The sequence below is a fragment of the Dromaius novaehollandiae genome, chromosome 21 (genome assembly GCF_036370855.1).
Source record: "Dromaius novaehollandiae isolate bDroNov1 chromosome 21, bDroNov1.hap1, whole genome shotgun sequence".
In the NCBI taxonomy this organism is placed as follows: domain Eukaryota; kingdom Metazoa; phylum Chordata; class Aves; order Casuariiformes; family Dromaiidae; genus Dromaius; species Dromaius novaehollandiae.
In genome coordinates this window covers 3,086,916-3,105,260 of record NC_088118.1, presented here as the reverse complement: position 1 = coordinate 3,105,260, position 18,345 = coordinate 3,086,916, and the positions used below count along the sequence as shown (strand labels likewise).

Here is an 18,345-nt window from a genome sequence, read left to right as displayed (position 1 = left end):
GGGAGAGGTTTCCCGCAGGAACACACAGCACGGGGAAAACGAGTGACGGAGAGAGGCAGCGCTGGTGCCTTACCCGGCTGTAGATGGAGGCTCCCGTCTGCACCAGGAGGTGGATACAGGACTCCAGCTCTTCACTCTGGCGCTGAACATCCTTCTGCCGATGCTCCGCCATGGTGTGGCGGCACTGCTGCTCCCGGAGCAGGGCGTTATGGGCCAGAACGGCACAGTGCAGCGGGGTATGGCCTGGAAACCAAAGCAGGGCAGGAGATAACGGCAGTCCCAGTTAAGTTACAGATTCAAAGAGAGGAAGTGAGGGCTTCAGGGAAGAGCGTGTGTCCATATCTGCGTTTTTAAGGCACAAGCCCTTCAGCTGGTTTCGGAGGTACGGTGATGGTGGCTGTACGAGATACTTTACGAGGCACTTCAGCTTGTGCTCACTGCTACGTGTGCATTTAAAAAACATTGAACTCCGTGACATTTGAGTTCACAACAAGGACTTTCCCCGTGGCAGTTTCTGAGGCCACTGTGGCCTCCCAGCACACCACCAAATACCGATGAGCATCAGTCAAAATCTGAAATAGCCAATATAATTTTTTCATTTTCTTAATACCATTATAAAATATTTGTACAACCAAAGGGTCTTACCTTCAAAATCCTTCATTTCTAAATCAAGAGGGAAACCTAGTGACAGTATAACCTAGAATTGACAAATGAAATGGAAAGTTTTAGTTCAGGGGAATACTGTTCAAGCCAAAATTAATGAAAACTATAAGTCAAAAAAAAAAAAAAAAAAAACAGGAAAATTATCATTTACTGCAAGCTAAGCTACCATTTGACACTAGATTTTAGTGCTGTGAATCCTATCTCCAAATAGTGACATTCAGGTTTATCCAAGATAATTGTTTTCTCTAAATCTAGAGATCAAGCTAGCCTCCTCGCTTTCACCCTGACCTAAGCAAATGCACACTTTTATAGCACTAATTCATATTATTCAGTGTTACTCTTGACAAGGAAAAATGAAAATCTCTCCCTGACATGTAGAGCAAAACTTTATTACATGAAAGCTCCCCAACAGTCCAAATTCTCAGACTGGATTTATTTATTTATTTAATGTGCAGCAGTGTGACAGGCTAATAAAATGGCTTGTTGCAAGGGCTGCAGCGGTAAAAATGTACAACTTAAAAAAAGAAGTGAAATCGTGGTCTGGAAATGAGCATTGCTTGGATTTAGCAGACAGCAAATAGTTTGAAAAATTCAGCTTCAGAAAATGATTGATCTGATGGGATGCAGCCGAGTAGCTCCTTATCTAAAATATTAGAGATAATACATTTTTTGTTCTTGGTTGAATAATGCAAGTTGCCCACATTTCAGCATCTTGATGGAGAATTTTGCACTGCAGTGACTCATTCAGAACCGTGTCTACTTAGATGAGGCACAGGACATAATCCTTCCAGTGGAGGATTATCCAGAGACGTTAGGGCTTGTGCTCTCTTTTCATAACAATAATGTAATATACCCAGATCAAATATTGACAAATAGCTTTGAGGTGCCTGATGATTGGAGATTAGATGTTTAGTCCTTCAGAGAACATAAAACACAAAAACCCAAAAGGAAAACATAACATTTTATGGCTTTGACTCCACTAAGGAGCAAGCCCGTGTGTTTTTTCCCTTACTACGTTAGGTTAAAAAAAAAAAAAAAGAAAAAGAAAAAAAAAAAGAAAATAAGCATTTCCAACACAAGGCACTATGGAAAGTTTTGATGGAATCACCTGAATGAAACGCACTTTCCTTGGCTGAATGAAACACCTGTTTTCCTAAGAACTCACCATGTTACACATTAACTGCCTGCTCGTGACTTAACCCAGCGCGTGCGCAAAGCAGGGCTAATGAATGATGGAGACCAACCGCCGGCGTGCCGGTGATCCCGCGGCACTTTCACCGGTCCGGCCCTCATCCGCAGAGGACTTGGGGCCCTGCCCTCGGGAAATCTCATCAGCACGGCTGCCCTAATTCTCTGCAACGAAGCTGCCTATACTCAGTCCCCACACGAATCAAGGGAAACACATCTCATTTATTTAATTTTATGGCCAATAGCTAAGCAATTAACAGTATACTTACCTGCTCTCCCTTCAGCTGGTTTGAATCTGGACACAATTTGCTGCTCTGCTCTGGATGACACCGACACCACTGAGTGGGTTTCACGTCCTGCCCCGCTGGCACTATTCCTCCCGCTCCCTCGCGCTCAGCAGCCTCACAGGGACCCTCACCTTCAGTGCAGGAGTCAGTACGGCGCCTGGCTGACCACTGCTCAGGGCTCAGGCCAGAGCCAGCCTGCTCCGCCTCGCCTGCCACCAGCAGATTTGCTGCTTTGGTCCACAGAATTTCTTCTCCCCCACAGGTACACTAAAGCCATTTCTTCAGTAAGAGGAAGCTAATGCTAGATGCAAAAAAATACTCCTAAAATAGGAATAACCTGGGAAGACAGTTCCTAACATGGAAAAGGTAAAAGAGACTTTGGCCACTGTTTATTGTTTACTGACATCTTTCCTTTTGAAATACCTATTTAAAGACACCAATACTGCAACTTTATTGTAGGTTTATATTGCTAGCAATCAAAACCATAAAAGCTCTTCCTACCTGGAGAACCTGGGCATACCCATATGTTGCAGCAAGATGTAAAGCTGACTGTCCTTTGTTGTCTACAGCATTAACATCTGCTCCTATCTGGATCAAATCGCAGACAATAGCTGGCTGTCTGGCCGTGACAGCCACCAGCAGAGGAGTCTGAAAAAAGCAGCACAGCAAATAAAACGTGAGAGTCTTTAGGTGGATGCCATCGTAAGAAAGGGAGAGTCTGTGCTAAACGGGATCCGGACGGCCAGGAGCTGTGGCACAGAAGCCAAAGACAGCTCACAGGCAGATTTTGAATGCCACACGTTAGGACCCAGGGCACCTTGAGAGTGGGGGCATTTCCCAGCTCCTACTGAACTCCACTTACTGTACTTAAGCCCTGATTTGGATGACAGCCCAAGTTCAGCACCTTTGAAGTGTTATTTATGTCACATGCAGCACTCGTGGCATATACCAGTTGTTCACAAATCCTTTGGCCTCAGAGACTACTGCCAACACAGGGGTGCCTTCCTAGACTGGTGTTGCCTTAGACTGCTCTGTGAACCATGGACCGAAAGGAAAACACTGTTTTCATCCCACCTAACTTCAAGGTTCCTGTCAGAGGCACCTAAGCCAGGTGTATCACTGCCCAAGACTGCTTCTGCAGTAACAGAGGAGCTGAGCTAAATTTTCAAGGCGTCAGTCACTCTCAGCCATGCAAAGCCCATGCCCATCCCGAATGCTACTGTCTGTGGGAGGTGGGGGTCTGCATTACCTTTCCTCTGTGCTCCTTGGCATCAAGTCTTTGCAGCTCTTTCATTCGTTCTGCAGCTGCCAGCGTAAACGCCCTCATACCTTTAGCTGCATAAATATGTAGAATTCTAAGACAGTAAATAAAGACACTGATCATTGCTTAGCCATGAATCACCCTGGGAGCAAACAGTTTTACAGGGTAGCATAGCTGCTTTAAGGAGTTTATACCTGGAGTTTCACAGAAAACATGCCATCGGCATTGCAGAGCTTGACATTGAAAGCACCCACTCCCAGGGAACGGGGTTCCTATCTCGAAACAACTGCTGTTTGCAAGAACCCACAGTGCTCCTGAGCTTTGACATCCTGTCTCCTTTCCACTTCAGCACACTCTGCCAGGTGAGACTCACCCTTGTGTCAAGAGGTATCCAAGTCCTCCACAAACCCTAGCGTTGGGGCCTAACCTACTGCTTCGGATGATCTCATTTGTTTAGGGTGTTACAGGCTTGGATGCAGGGATAGTACCTCAGCATTTAAAGTAAGAACCAGCCTCTTCCAAACGGTGTATTTGCAAACAGAGAAAGTTCAGCTCTATTTGGTTACCTAAACTAGTGGTGAGGCGGACCGAGTCTGTGTCTTTATCCCCATATAAAACAAAGAGCTGTCATGTCCCACAGCAGCTCATAGCTTTCTAGTGACACAGTCCTTAGTGAAATGGAAAATGCTTCATTTCAGTTGTATTGCTGTGTCTGAACTGCAGAGAACTATACAGAGCTCTGCACCACCACCACTCCTCCAGGTCATGTTTCCAATGGTGCCGGGTGTGCCTTACACCATGGGTAGCTTTGGGCTGCCTTTTTGCACAGGAGGAGACCATCCTATAGGCAGTCATAGCAGCCCCTCCATTTGTGTCCCTCCAGGCAGTAACACTCAATACTTTTTAGTCAGAAGCTGGTGGGACAACCCTTCTTTTCCCAGGTGATTTTGTACCGCAGGGCCACACCTTGCAATTTCAGGATGTGGAAATGCAACCTGAAGTCTGGTCTGATTTTCAGTCAAGTTCAGCAATAGCTGAGGCGGCACATCTGCACATCCCCAGGGATGCTAACAGAAGTTAACAGAGATTGGACTGACATCTGAACTGCAGGAGTGCTTGCATGAGTAAGGACTACATGAGTAAACAGTGTTTCAGGCGATATTTGGATCATAGAGATCCTTTTTAGTCTGCCTTGATTTGCAAAATTAGCAGAAAGCCTAACAGCTAATCTGTGCTTGTAAATAGCCTGTAAGCATGCTATTGAACTAACTGAGTGCTAAGCAAACACTGTTACCCTTTTGGAGAGGAAATAAAACACTCTAGCCATATGAAAGTTACTGTAGATCTTTATTGAAGAAGATTTTGTCTTTTTCTAACCAGAACAACCCAGAAAGAAATTCTGAAACAGTTCATCATTGTTTTATATTCACACACAGAATTTACATACATTGAAGTTAAAGAAATTTAAAAGCAATCTTAGCAACCATGGGCTTGATTCACAACTGCATTATCCCAGTTTTATCTACTTAATGTGTTTTTACTTGTAAAACTGGAGTAAACAGTGGTGAACTAAGCTGCTTTTAATTAATTTCTTTGCTGGGTTTTTCTGCAAATGCAAGCCACTAATTTCAATGCACCTGAACTACTGCTATTTCCAAATGACTTTATGATCACTTATATGATCTATTGTTTTTCTGTTCCCGATTTGTCAATATTAAATAACGAAATATTTTTTGACAGTTTGAGACTTTTGACATGCGCTTGCAAACCTCACTCAGGCATGAACTGTAAGGTCACTAGAAATATTGCCTGAGTGGCAACTGAAATGCTGGGCACCAGTTAATAAACAGTGCAATAAATTATTTTCCAGATAGTCTTGTAAATAATAACATCACCTAAGGATCCTGGGCTTTAGAAAGCAGAAAAACCCAGAGAAATTATGTTCATTGGCCAGGAGTCCCTTGTTTATTAAGAAAACAAACAAAGTTAGAAGTGGATACATCTCCTGCAAATATTTTGGCCTCTGGCATAGCACTCATGAACATCAACAGTAATATTTACATTCACATCAGAGGAAACAGTAAAGCTACTCATTCGCCAGGAAAGAAGATCAGAAAGCTATAAAGAGAATGCATGCACCTGGGAGACTACAGCACAGAGAAACTTTCCACAGCAGTATGGCACAAGAGAGGTCGCTAAGGTTCCCTGTCTCAGCGCGACACCGCCAGACTCGCACTCAAACGCTAGAGAACAAACGAAAGTATTGCCAGCTAATTGTAATGCCATGAACTCCTTGTTAGACTGAAGTCCAGATTTTGGAAGACCCTGTCTTCTCAATGATCTCCTGATATGGGGCCATGTCTTGCAATCCTGACTCAGGCAAAACTCCCGGTGACTTCAGTGGGACCAGGATCTGTCCATTGGTAGAACATGCAGTATTACCAGCCAGCCACAAAACCAGGCCCTCCCCATCTTTAAGGTGGATATTTGAGAGTCCAAAAACATCCTGCAGCTGAAAGATCGTGACTCCAAACCATTGCCCCATATCTACATCTCTGTCTATCAACCTGGCAAGCGTGCCCTGCAAGTGAAATCAAACCCTTCCTCTAGGCCATTTTGTGCTGCTCAGTGAACAGGGATATCTGACTGCACTGGCATTTAGGTCAACTGTATTGATTTCTTGTCTTCAGACTGATGCACCTACAGCAGTAAAACAAGCCTAAACTTTTCATTTTCTTGTTTTTCCTAAGGGGCAGTTCAATTTAGAAAAGAGAAATCTCAGTTTAGGCCCCGGAAATATTTTCTAGTGGCCTAAATCCAGTAGAGATCCCTCCATGGACAACGCAAAGAAACACACACAAGGTATTTACACAGAGCTCTGGGAAACAGTCCTATTGAGTAACCCTTGCCAACATTTAGAGACAAGCGTACCCTTACCAAATGCTACGGTCGGAGGTGGCTACACTGCAGTATGTCAATTTGAGACCATACACTGAGTCTGAGAATGAGTCACCTCGGGTTGAGGCTGAGCCCAAGCATGGTGCAGCATTAAGAGCCTGCCTGGGAGAGCTAGCAGGAACTACAACGGCACAGCGATCTTGTGCGGAGCCCCAGGACAAAGTGAATTTCACATAACACACAAATCATAGTGCACTAGAGGTGGACAATGAAGTACCAAATAAAGTCCCCACCCCCACCCCGCTTTTCCTTTTTCTACTCAAAACTCACTGCGGGGCCAAATCAAGCATTGAGTAAGCGAGGATGAGGCCCAAGACGTGCAACTTAAAGCCCTTCGACAGGGAGAGTGTGATTTAAAACGTACGTATCATTGTCTTCATCTTCCAGAAGCAGCTTCTCAATGGGCAGCGTGCCAATGACTCGCCTGGCATCCTCCAGCTCCTGGGGGGCTGGCTCGGGAATGGAGATTGGCAAGGGTACGAACTGCGGCCCGGGAAGCGCGGAGGAAGCCGGCTGGTACTGCAAGGTGGAGGCTGGCAGCGCAGAGAGGGGCTGTGCCCACGGGAAATACGTGAGGGGTGCCTGTTGATCCGTCACCTCGAGCTGAGGCACTACTGCCGGGGTGGTGCTTCTGGGCTGTTAAAGTAGGAAAGAAATAAAATACAACAACTGGCCAGGTAAAGGGGGGTGAGGACAACAAAGCAACAGATTAAGGATGCTCAGTCTCACTTTTAACATTCCTTTTCCTGTCTCGGGGTAAAGCTTTATGCTGAGTGTGACAGTTTTCCCACGCTGGCCCCCATGAGAGTGGTGGCTGTGGGTGTCCCAGGTGCTTGCTGGCAGTAGTTTGCACTCATGACAAGTTCCCTCTAGCTTTCTGTTCCCGCTCCCACCCTCACTGTAAGCCCATGAGACAGTTACACCCTGTGCTGAAAACTGCCCTCCTTGACAGTGTCTCTTCTGTAACACGAATGCACGAGTGCAAGGCGCAACCGAGCTGCCACAAGGCTGAAGGCAGTTTACTCTGGCCTCTGTGACAGTCCATCACGAGCAGCCCCTGGCAGCTACCACAGAGCCACATTTGAAATGGCAGCACTTCCTCAGCAGTGCAAGCCGCAGGCATGGGTGCTTGCTGATTCGGTGCGTGTCTCAGCAGCTGAACTGAAACATTTAAAGGAAAATAAGCTGCTCAGGTTTGACTGAAACACAAGTCTCTGTCCTTCTCCCCCAAAGAAGGGCAAATAATCTTGGATCAGCTGAATAGATTTTGTCCAGCCTGAAACCAAATATTCTGCTACGTACAGGTGTTGTTTCAGCCCTGTTCCTTCATCTTTAAAAATGGATTTTTGAGAAATTTATCACTAAGTTGTTTTTCCAGCTCCACCCAGTGGACATTTTTCCCAGAATCCCACTTACTTGGAAAAAATAGCATGCGTGTGTGTGGGTGGGTGTGTATTCTCAGAGTTCAATGGTGAAGAATCCCTTGGACACTGCCCAGAATCTCAGGAGGGACTGTGTCCTTGTTACTTGTCCAGACAACAGTATTTATTGGCTATGCAATATTCTGTGAATCCATTCAATGAACGACTATAATTCTACTTTCTCAAGCATTGCAAATCAAAGCTGCAGAACACTTCATCAAGTTGGAAGTGATGACAACAGTAAGTGTAATGTTCCTTACTCTTATTCTTCAACTTGCAAACTATATTCTCCTGCAATAAACATCTGTTACAGCCTTGACCAAACTCATGACACCGGCAACCCTGCTGCTGAGTTTGATGAGAGATGACTCATGTCCCAGGACAGCAGCAAAAACAATTTGGCTGTTAATAATGTAGAAAGTGCTGGACGGGTGGGGAGAGCTGAGGAAATGGCAGTAGGGTCTGTCTGATTTCAGTGCAACTGCCTCTTTTTTGTCACTCTCAAACACCACCAACTCCCAGCACAAAGCAGACAGGGTCAATGCTGGAACAACTATGGCGCACAGATGCAAAGACACACAATGTTATAGTAATTAAATAAATTGTTATAGTAGTTAAATAAATCACACTAATTAAATCCTGGACTCCCTATGATTCCTCCTGGAAAGTGGGAATTTTGCCTTCATTTATAACCTAGGAGTTTGACTTACTGCAAAATTGGTGATCAGCGGTTGAGAAGCGTAAGTCAGAACAGATGAAGGTCCAACAAGCGTGTAGCTGGGACACATGGGCTGAACATACATATCTGCTGTGTATGGACAGCTGACTGCTTCATGGGACACATAATCGGGGTAAGTGGTCCACTGAGTTAAAGGCTGTAAGGATGTGGGAGAGGGCTGGGAGAGCCAACCAGAACAGAGCGCTCCTTCATCTGTGACAGGCAATGCAGAGGCAGCAACATCCATATCAATGCAAGGCTGGCCTGAAAAACAGAAGGGGATCAAAGTCCAGCTCAGGCAGAACCCTCCCTGCAGCAGGGCTGACAGACACTTACAAAGGCAGGGAAACATTACCTATTGGTGAATATGAAGGAAGCGGCTGATGGGGTAAAACAACCTGGAAAAGAGAATAAAAGTATCCAGGGATTAGGCTGTGAGTTCAATCCCCTTTGAGAAGCATATACTTAGGAACAGAGTGTATTAGCTATTATCAGTTGAATATCAGCTACTGCTTTGACGCCAGTGCCTGAAGTTTCCCTACCTTCCTCTATAAAAGGGCCAGGAGAACCGAGCCTGGCAGCCACTACACGTCAACTCCAGCCCTCTCTAGGGGCCTAGCCAAAGCCCACCTGCGACTTCAGCTCACGAGGACCTTAAACAAAATATAAACTTAGTGTTGCACCATTGCACAGAGGGAGTTCCTCTTCAGAGAGGAACCAGTCAAACCACCTCCTCCTGGGAGAACAGGTAGAGGTAGGTTCAAACTAATAACCAAATAGTCAAGCATGTCTCCGACTGGTCTCCTTTTGTGCTCTTGAACGTGCTGCTTAACCTCCAAGCCGCTTTCTGTTCCTAGGGGTTAGATCCTGCCAGGTGCCACGCACTCTCACCTTTCTATAAAGTCAACAGTGATTTAAGTTGCTCAGCACCTGAAAGGCACCCTACCTAAACCCAGAAAGTATATAGCGGTATCTCCAGGTAACATAAGCTTCCACTACCTCCAAAATGCTTTGGAGGTGCGAAGGTTCCTTTCATTGGCATAGTATTGCCAGCTGGTGCCAGGGGTGGTCAACCACGTAGCTAGAGAGGAAGAATTTTCCTCCTGTGTTTGCTTTTTCTCTTACCGTTGTAGCAGCCGTTGCATTGGCATTATGAACATTTCCCCGTTTCCTCTTCAATAGCTCCTTCACCGGCTCTTTGACACGGACACCTTGATAGGGGCGAGGCTGAGGCTGTTGTTCTGGAGAAGAAGCTGAGAAAAAGATGCAGGTGACATTTACTTTCCTTTCCTGCCACCTGCACAGAGCCAAAAGCCCCACAGCAGCCCCCTTGTTTGCAGGCTGCTCTCTCAACATCACCAGTTTCCGGATCCACATACATTTTCCTCCAGAGCCAATGATGCCTTTTTGCTGACAGGGGATGTATCATGCCATAGGCTTTCTCTGGACCTTCACTGCTTGGATGACATGGACATCACACAGATCAGACCATGTGAAAGCTTGCAGCTCCTTCCAGCTGTTAAGTGGCTGCAGCAACACAGAGACTGAGCCCCTCTGTGGTACGTTTAAAGGGCACTGATACATAATTCACAGTCCGAAAGCCTGGGCAGGCCCTGCAGCTGGAATGGTCTGGAAGCCAGGCCTGGCGGTTTCCCCAGCCAAGCTGGCAGGTGTTTTTATGGTCCACGGAAGCTGTGTCTTATCAGGCACAATGTGTAATGAACAGGGTCTGTTAAATAAATAGCCGTATCAGTCTAGACATTTGTGAAAGCCAGGGAGAATGTAGTACCAGGAAAAGAGATCACTGCTGTTACATACAGAATAATGCTCTATTCCTAAAAGTAACGGCTATCAACAACAGAACTCCACCTCTCTATGCGGGTGAGTTTTATACACGCATGAAATAAGAGAATAACAGTAGCGAGCCACGTGCTCCAAAGGGAGGTGAAGGAGGATGTCCTTCTTCAAAACTTACCAACTAGGTAGACAAAAACACAAAATAGAAAAAGGCAATGGACACATTCTGTTGTTTCTCAAACAGTCCCTAGACTATGCCTTTCATTCTGCTGCCTTCAATAACGTTTCAGTGAGTTAATTGTGATTTTCCTTTTTTCTTTTCCCCTCCCCTTAATCTCTGAGCCTGAAATTCTAGTTTCCTCAGATTTCTAGCAGAAGTAGCGCATCAGAAACTGTTTGTCTTATTCAGCCTGAGACTTCACTTGCTTGTATCAGCTTTACATTGCTTTGGTGCTGTTGATTTGCAGTGCAGTGATTTACATCCACGTGAGGAACAAATCAGACTGACTGTATCTAACAGCTGTAGAATATATATTGGTTAGTAGATATCCAGCGCACAACATAAATGCTGTCCAGGTAGACATATACATTAATAGGGGTTACATATTCAAAAGAAATATGCTATATTCTGTACTCAGAAGCAAGTTACAAATACAACCCAGTGCAGAAAAGCATCCTTATTTGGAAAGCCATTTAACACCTCACTTGTTTGAAATACATACCTCATAGCTTTTGGGAACAGGCACTTGTATTTAAGTGCCATCATAGATCAGAGTCACGTTTCCGTTCCAAACAGAGTTTTGTTCATAGCCTGGCCAGGAGGTTTATAATCTGGTCAGCTGGGATGTGACACAGCTTTGCAGGCAGTTATAAAGACAACTAACCACAGAGCTTAAACCCATAAATTCTGATCCATTTCAAAAATTAAACCTGACAATCAGCTAAAGAGGCCTATCATGAAGCCTTGCAACAACTGAGGTTAGAGTAAGCACAGTTCTTCATATGCCAACACTATCAGGCCTTATCTTACAAGAAGTATTTGGAGGCAACTGATAGCAGGAGGAGACCGTAAGATATCAAAGCTCAGGAAGGCCTGATATTTGTAAAACCACTGATAGCAGTACCTGCTACCTGCTCCTTTTTACTGCACTTTGATTTGTAAATATGCCAGTTGATAAGTTACCATTTCTAAAGATCGCAGTTGGCCTTCAGTTTTATGAGTTACAGCTAGATATAGGTCCGTCTCGAATCTTAAACTTGAAGTGTTATTCCACACAGAAAACATTTATTCAGATTTACATTCTGTACTTCGCACAACAGAACAAGATGACTCATTTTACTTTTTATCATCTCTTCCAGCTACATGCAGTTATATCCACATTGATGTATTTCAGTCGCACATTTTGGGGGGAAGAAAAGTGGAATCTAAATACAGACACTGTAAGTCAACCTCAAAGAAATATTTAACAGAATAAAGATCTCTGCTTTAATTTCTTTAAAGAATGAAATACCTCCTTCTCTTCAACATTGCCAAAACAATTAAAAGGTTACTCTTTCTGCTTATTACACACCATTTAATCATGAGAAGTTGAAAGGCCATCACAAATAGCTTTGGTACCAGACATCGCTACAAACATATATTCAACCGTTCTCATTATTTGTTACCTTTGTGCACACATGGAAACTCCTGTGCCTTAAATTAGGAGGAGAAGAAAGGTGATTTTTCAGCCACTGTCTGCTCTACCCTTTCTCTCTGTGGACACTCTTTGTGAGACTTCAAAGTGGAATACTTGCATTCTCATAAATCCTGCAGCTTTGGAAATGCAGTTCGCTAAAGGAATTAAGGCCATTTTAATTCTACATACAAGAATCCACAAGTGGTTTTAACGCAGGTCATATTTTGCTTTTAAAATTTAATTGGTATTAATTTATGTGAATGTTCCAGCAAACAAAAGATGGTGCTAAAGAGTGCTTTTGTATGAGCAGTACCAATAACTCTGAAAATGAGGTGGATACTAGACAAGAGGTTTGAAATAAGGAGTATTACAAAGGTTCCTTTTTGCTCTTATATGAGATTTATTTACATTTGGAAATGATTTATTTGAACTTTACTGAAGGCACTTCAGAGTCAGATGTTGCTGCTGTTTATGCTGAGTGAAAACATCAGCTCCACCAAAGTAAATATGAGCTCTGCTATAGATTGCACAAGAGGAACAACTGTTCCTCTCGGGTAGTATCTTATCCTTGGGCCTTCACACTGATTTCACAGAGCCTCCTTGCAGAGTCAGGGTGGGGAAGGATAGCAGTTTCTGGCTCCAGGTTGGGGGGATGGGGAAGGAGAAATTTACTGTAAAAGCTGACAAATATACCTATTCAGAGTTTCCGGTGTAAAGCAAAGTAACCAAAAAACTGAAAAGAAAAAAAAAAAAGAAACCCAAAGTCTGCAGAACATATTTCAGTTCCCTCCAAGCTGACCTCCAGAATTAAAAATAATGCTAGCACAGCTGCTTTTCCACTGTTCAAGTGTAGACCACGTCTGAGCATTACAGAAGAACCACAGCAAAATGACTTTTGGCTTTGGTGTACAATTCATCATAAAGCAAAAGAAAGATGACCATTTAAAAATAAAAGCAATTTGAGAAATAATGATCATCAATAAATATAGGTAATTTCTTTGTAAGGATATTTTCATCTCCTGCTTCTTAGACCAGGGCTGTCTTAATAAACTAAGAAGCCTGCCTTGGACTGAGTTTAAATAACAGCTGAACAGTCTTGTTTTATTGAAGTCATGAGCTGTGAATGCAAAGGTCCACGTGCCCAAATTCCATTCAAACAAATAAAAGCAACGTCCCGGCGTGTGCTTCAGTGGTCAGAAGTACCAGTCCGCTCTAGCTGCCTCATACTAGGCATACACCACAAAACAGCCATACGTCCTTTTTAATGGGCACTGGATCTGTCTGAAGTTGGAGCAGTACAAAGCACGAGGAGTTAAGAAGAAAGGGGATCTAATCCTCGCTTGATCATAACCTGTAGGAAGCTTTGCAAAAGTTTCTACATGCAAACATGTTTTAGCTCACTGCAATGCTTTTGCCAGGCCGCCTTACAAACCCACGGTGTGTATATATGCTCAGGCTCCTTTCATCAGTGTTATCGCTTATATTTGTTGAATGTCAACAAAAGCCTAGCACAAAAAAACCCAAACCTTGAGGACTTCAGAGTTATCCTTCAAAGTGGCTGGAAAACACATCAGCTAATGAGAAAGTTACCAAATACACAAGCCCCACTAGCTCTAAGTATCAAGTGACAACAGAAAAAAGCTCATTTTGATGTTTGACTCCAGATCCTGAAAAGACCTCTTCGATTCTCAGGCTGAAACTGTCCAGACTGCACAGTCTGCGTTGAATATTACTGAAGGGCAGTTTTTCCACTAATTTCAGTGGGCTTTGGATAAAGACTTGACAACTCCATCATTATTGTTGTTAAGATCAGTACGCTTATCTCTCTGTACCTCTGACAACTGGTTTACACCTGGGGGAAAACATGAGTTTCCTTCTGAGTATGGATCCAAGTCATGTCGAAGTGGACAGATCCAATGGTTATCTTGATGTTCGTTTGCCCAGGAGCACGTCCAAAGTCATGGGCTGATAAGTGCTTCAGGAACACACTGTACAAGACCACTTGCCCAAGATAAGCAAAAAGCTGAGCAGGTTAATATCTTGGGCAGCAGTTCTGTAAACTCTGGCCTTTACTTGCTTGTGCTTTGGAGAACATACCTGAGCTATGTCCATAGCATCTACTACAACAGTATCCCGTTGTTGCATATTTGTCTTCTCCAGATTATTGTCAAAACCAGTTTCTATGTGCACATGCAGTCTTTTTAAAAAGATCTAACATTCGTGAAACACTAGCTTTGATAAAAGACTGGTCAGGGAAAATATACAAAGACATTGCCAAACAGTTAGACCAAGCACCTTTAAAATTCACGTGCCTCTGCATCTGTATCTAACCATTGCTGAAACGGGAGGGAGTACAATGACAAACAGCTGTTGAAAGACTGCAAAGATCAAAGCGCGACAAGTTTCAGACCACTGAACTTCGTATTAGCGCCACTGGCCTTCATACATACACGAACTGCAGAGCAGTTTAAACCTTCATCCTTTCAAACCAGCCAGAACGACTTCCCATCAGGCCAGTTTTCAATTTGAAATACACTGTTAATCTTTAAGAGCTTGCATGACTGCCTGCCTGCAACAGCAAATGACACTCTTGTCACCGTTTCAGAAGATTTACTGTTTCTTTGCTCACATGCTGGCATATGATAAGCTTATCAATTGATCAGTGTTACCAATTTAAATGTCTTTCTCTTTTCCTCTTTCACATCCAATGTAATAAAAATTTGAAGAGAAACACAATAGAAATCTTTCTTATTTACAGTAACAACAAAAAGCAAACAGTAGTTCTTGAAATCTAACTTTCTCTTGGTTTTCAATTAACAAATCACCAAGCTTCTGGCGTGGATCTTGGAGACCAAATTACATAAGGCAGCTGCTGATACTTTTCTTGCACATGGTGAACTTCGGCTAATAAAAAGAATAAAGTGGCTCAATTTTGAATGCAGTACTTGGATGCTTTGACTCTCATCAAAACCTGCTTACAATAAAACACCGATGCCCATTTAGCATTTTTTTAAGCAAAGGAATAAGTATTGGATTATACTTGTCTGCACTTTATGTTGACTGCACATGCAGAATCCTTCAAAAATAGTTTCAAAAAATATCAACGCTAGCAATCTTATTTTGGGTCTGCTGCTGCTTTGGAAATGAATCATGTGATCAGAGCTGACATCAGAACCGAAACAGCTGCTTTTGTAATATTGATAATGTTCCACAATACATCATGGACCACAGTGAAAAGCACTTTGATAAAATCTAGCTCTTCAATAGCTAGGCAGGCATTCCTTCCTACACATGTTGTTTAAGCAGCTCCCCTTGTATTTATATCCATCCTACCTAACCATTCATAGTAGCAAATCAGCAAGGATCTTGTGGTTAAGACAGGGAAATTTAAGTTCAATTCTCAGCTCTGCCAGGCTCCCTGTACAAAGTTGAGAAGAGCGTCATGCAACAGGTAGATCTCTGAAGTTATTCAGCTGTCCAAGGGTAAGTGCCTCCATAAAATTTTTAAAAGCACTTTTCAGTGGTTTTAAAAATCCCTGGGAAGGACGATCCACAATTGCCAGGCACTGAGGTCCCCCTTGTATGCTACAGATCTATACAGCAAGGAAATAAAACAATCCTCGTTCGCTTTGGCTTTTCTGCGTTTGCACGGCTCTCATGGTGACAACCTGCCAGGCCCCACCAGGGCACGAAGGTGGTGCTAGAACAGTGTGCCAGCTGCAGCCTCTCTCATGACAGCCAGAGCAGTGTACAGCCTGGATGCTCCGACTCTACCCAGTCTCTGACAACACCACAGCAATACCCATTAGCATCTCTCATGCAGTGGAGTAAGTACTGCAATATTTGTTCAGGTCTTTGTGCTCTCTCAAGCAGAGCCATCCACCTGGGAGGCTTAAAGTGCACTGCAGAATGAGGGTTCCCTGGCAACGATGAGCGAAGACGAGCCCTGTCCTCATCTGCTGGCTAACAGCTTCCATCACCATCTTATTTAGAGGGGAAAAAAAAAAATCGGAGTGACCCTTCTTTGTCTCTGCTTGGCGATAGGCCCAGGGCAGGGAACGAGAGCACCGAAATTTACCATCTGGGGTCTCGAACAGATCGGTGAACTGAGACATAGTCACTCAGGAAAAAGGCGATTCACTTAAACTTCATCCATAGCCCTCAGTGCCCTCTCCCGAGTGTGTCCCTGTCACAGGCAATCAGATCGCTGAAAAAGAGTGGCATATTCTGGAGCGACCCACCTGCAACTCATGCCCTTTCCTTCCTCTTGAAAGGGAAGCAAAAATCCATCTTGTCAGTACCAAGATCCATCTTAGGGAGCTGTGCTGGTGGCAACAGCTTAGGGTGGCTAGTAGATAGCAGGTCTCTGGTAACCGGCCTACTTGACTCACACAGCCCACTCTCTGCCTAGCACTGAGAACGAGTAACCTGCCACACCGTGCTCAGATACAGCCTTACACACGCAGTATGTCTCAGGGCCACATGTTTGCAAGTCATTTGTCCATTTGAAGCGCTGAACATGCAGCCCTTTCTGCGTATCTTTTCTCCCTTGAAGTGTTGCCATTATTTTTCGTAGACTACTTTGACAAGGAAAGCAGGACAGCAGTGGATTATTGTCTGTACTGTCTGTTACACTAAGGGTGGGTATTTCAAAAAACATTTAGTTAAATGCAAAGCACTAGGCAAACATCTGGGCAGAGAATCTGCTCTACAATAAACAGAAAAACTCAGAGCAAGAGCAAAAGAACCGAGTGATGGTTCATTGCTCAGCATAAGGAAATGAACTCGGGAGGGTTCTGAGCATAATTAAATCAATAGACTAAATACTTCTCCTGCTTACCAACAACTCACTACAGCATTTGGCGAGGTTTCATTCTGCTCTCCTACATAGCAATATAACTGCTGAACTCAGTGAAACAGCATCAGTGTGACAGCAGTTTAAGATATTTCAGAATCACGCCCAGTATCTTTAATTGTTTATCCACAGTTGGAAGGTTGATAAGAATAAAACCAGCCTCCAATGCCACCAGGTCCCTGAGCTGTTGTCCCCTGTCTGTATCATTCTTTGAGTACAGTATGCTTTTGCCCTGTTCTTCAAAAAAGGAAAGAAAAAGAGTAGTCTTCACCCCTCCACACGACCTAAAGGAGTGAAAGACTGAAGAGCACCATAATGAACCTATATTGAGTTTAGATAGAAAGGCGGTATTGCAGATTGCAAACAATCTTAATTTTGTATTTTTTCCACCTGGATAGACTAAAAAAAAAAAAAAAAAAAAAAATCAAGGGGAGATTTGAAGAAACTTGGGAAACAACATGAGAGGCTGGCTACAAATCCCCACAGCTTCAATTCACCTAACAAAAAAAAAGGCTTCCAAGTGCCCAACATGAGTTGGCTGCATTGGCCACACAGTGGTGGGGGCTAGTAAACAATTTTCAGTTTCAGAACAAGAGAACTCCTATTACAAAGGGGAAGCTGAGATAGACAGAAAGTATCTTAACCATAAATCTCACCCGCACATCTTAATTCCTCCCAGCCCATAATACTCTTTCCATTTTAGTAATGCAAGCTTTCCATTTAATTGCTCATGTGGTCATTTGTACAGCCTGACACCTGCTTTGTAAAGCATGGATGGGCTCAACTTTCATACTATCCATCTTTCCCAGTGGGGTTTTACCAAAATTAAGACCCACAAGATGCAGTTTCAGCTCTCAGTCTCATTAGCTGATACTTTCAGAAAGGCTGTACAGAACTTCACATCTGTTGTGTGCAGAAAAGGCTTTCTGCATTTTAAAAAAAACATTTGGGAAGAAGTTTTCAAGAGGTGCAAATTCATGCATCTCAGTTGCATGGGAACCTAAGCATCAGAACAGCTGAATACATGAAAATCTGATTGCATACTGAAATCCCATTGGGCTGCAATAGGAGTTGAGTGCCCAAAGCATTTTGACCTACCCAAAGAAGTCACCCAAATCCGAAACTCTTGCAGAATTTCAACCTGCTTGTATACCCTCTCATAACAGAAATCATTTGCATGAAAGGTATGTTCATTTTGTCTTCAAAATATAACATGGAGTGACTATCTACGCAGAGCCATGTTAACAGAAAAGTAGCTGGTGCTGCGCATTAGAAATTTCCCAGCTCTGAAGGGCTGCCAGGGCTGCACAGTGGGCCTGCTTCCACTCAGCATAATCCTGCCAAAAGCTGGGAACCCCCTACCAGTCACTTCGCTTCTGCCGTGGGAGGGGGTGCTTTCAGGCTGAGACGCTCTCTGGGGTTTTGCTGAGCGGAAGCCCTGGGCCCCACTCCTACAAAGAAGTGCAGCGTGCCGTGACTCTGAGGGAACGATTTCCAGTGCGCAGGGCCAGCCATGCGAGA

General features: G+C 43.9%; 1 protein-coding gene across 1 annotated transcript in view; it reads right to left on the bottom strand.

Annotated features, from left to right (window-relative positions):
- Window positions 1-18,345, bottom strand: part of POU2AF1 (POU class 2 homeobox associating factor 1) — a 106,322-nt gene that overhangs the window by 7,685 nt on the left and 80,292 nt on the right. The window contains exons 11-18 of the mRNA XM_064524240.1: window positions 9,622-9,749; window positions 8,852-8,894; window positions 8,489-8,760; window positions 6,722-6,993; window positions 3,388-3,493; window positions 2,640-2,786; window positions 646-697; window positions 74-243 (exon numbers count right to left, since the gene is read on the bottom strand). Of these exons, the coding sequence (XP_064380310.1) occupies window positions 74-243; window positions 646-697; window positions 2,640-2,786; window positions 3,388-3,493; window positions 6,722-6,993; window positions 8,489-8,760; window positions 8,852-8,894; window positions 9,622-9,749 (1,190 nt within the window). The remainder of the gene's footprint in view (window positions 1-73; window positions 244-645; window positions 698-2,639; window positions 2,787-3,387; window positions 3,494-6,721; window positions 6,994-8,488; window positions 8,761-8,851; window positions 8,895-9,621; window positions 9,750-18,345) is intronic.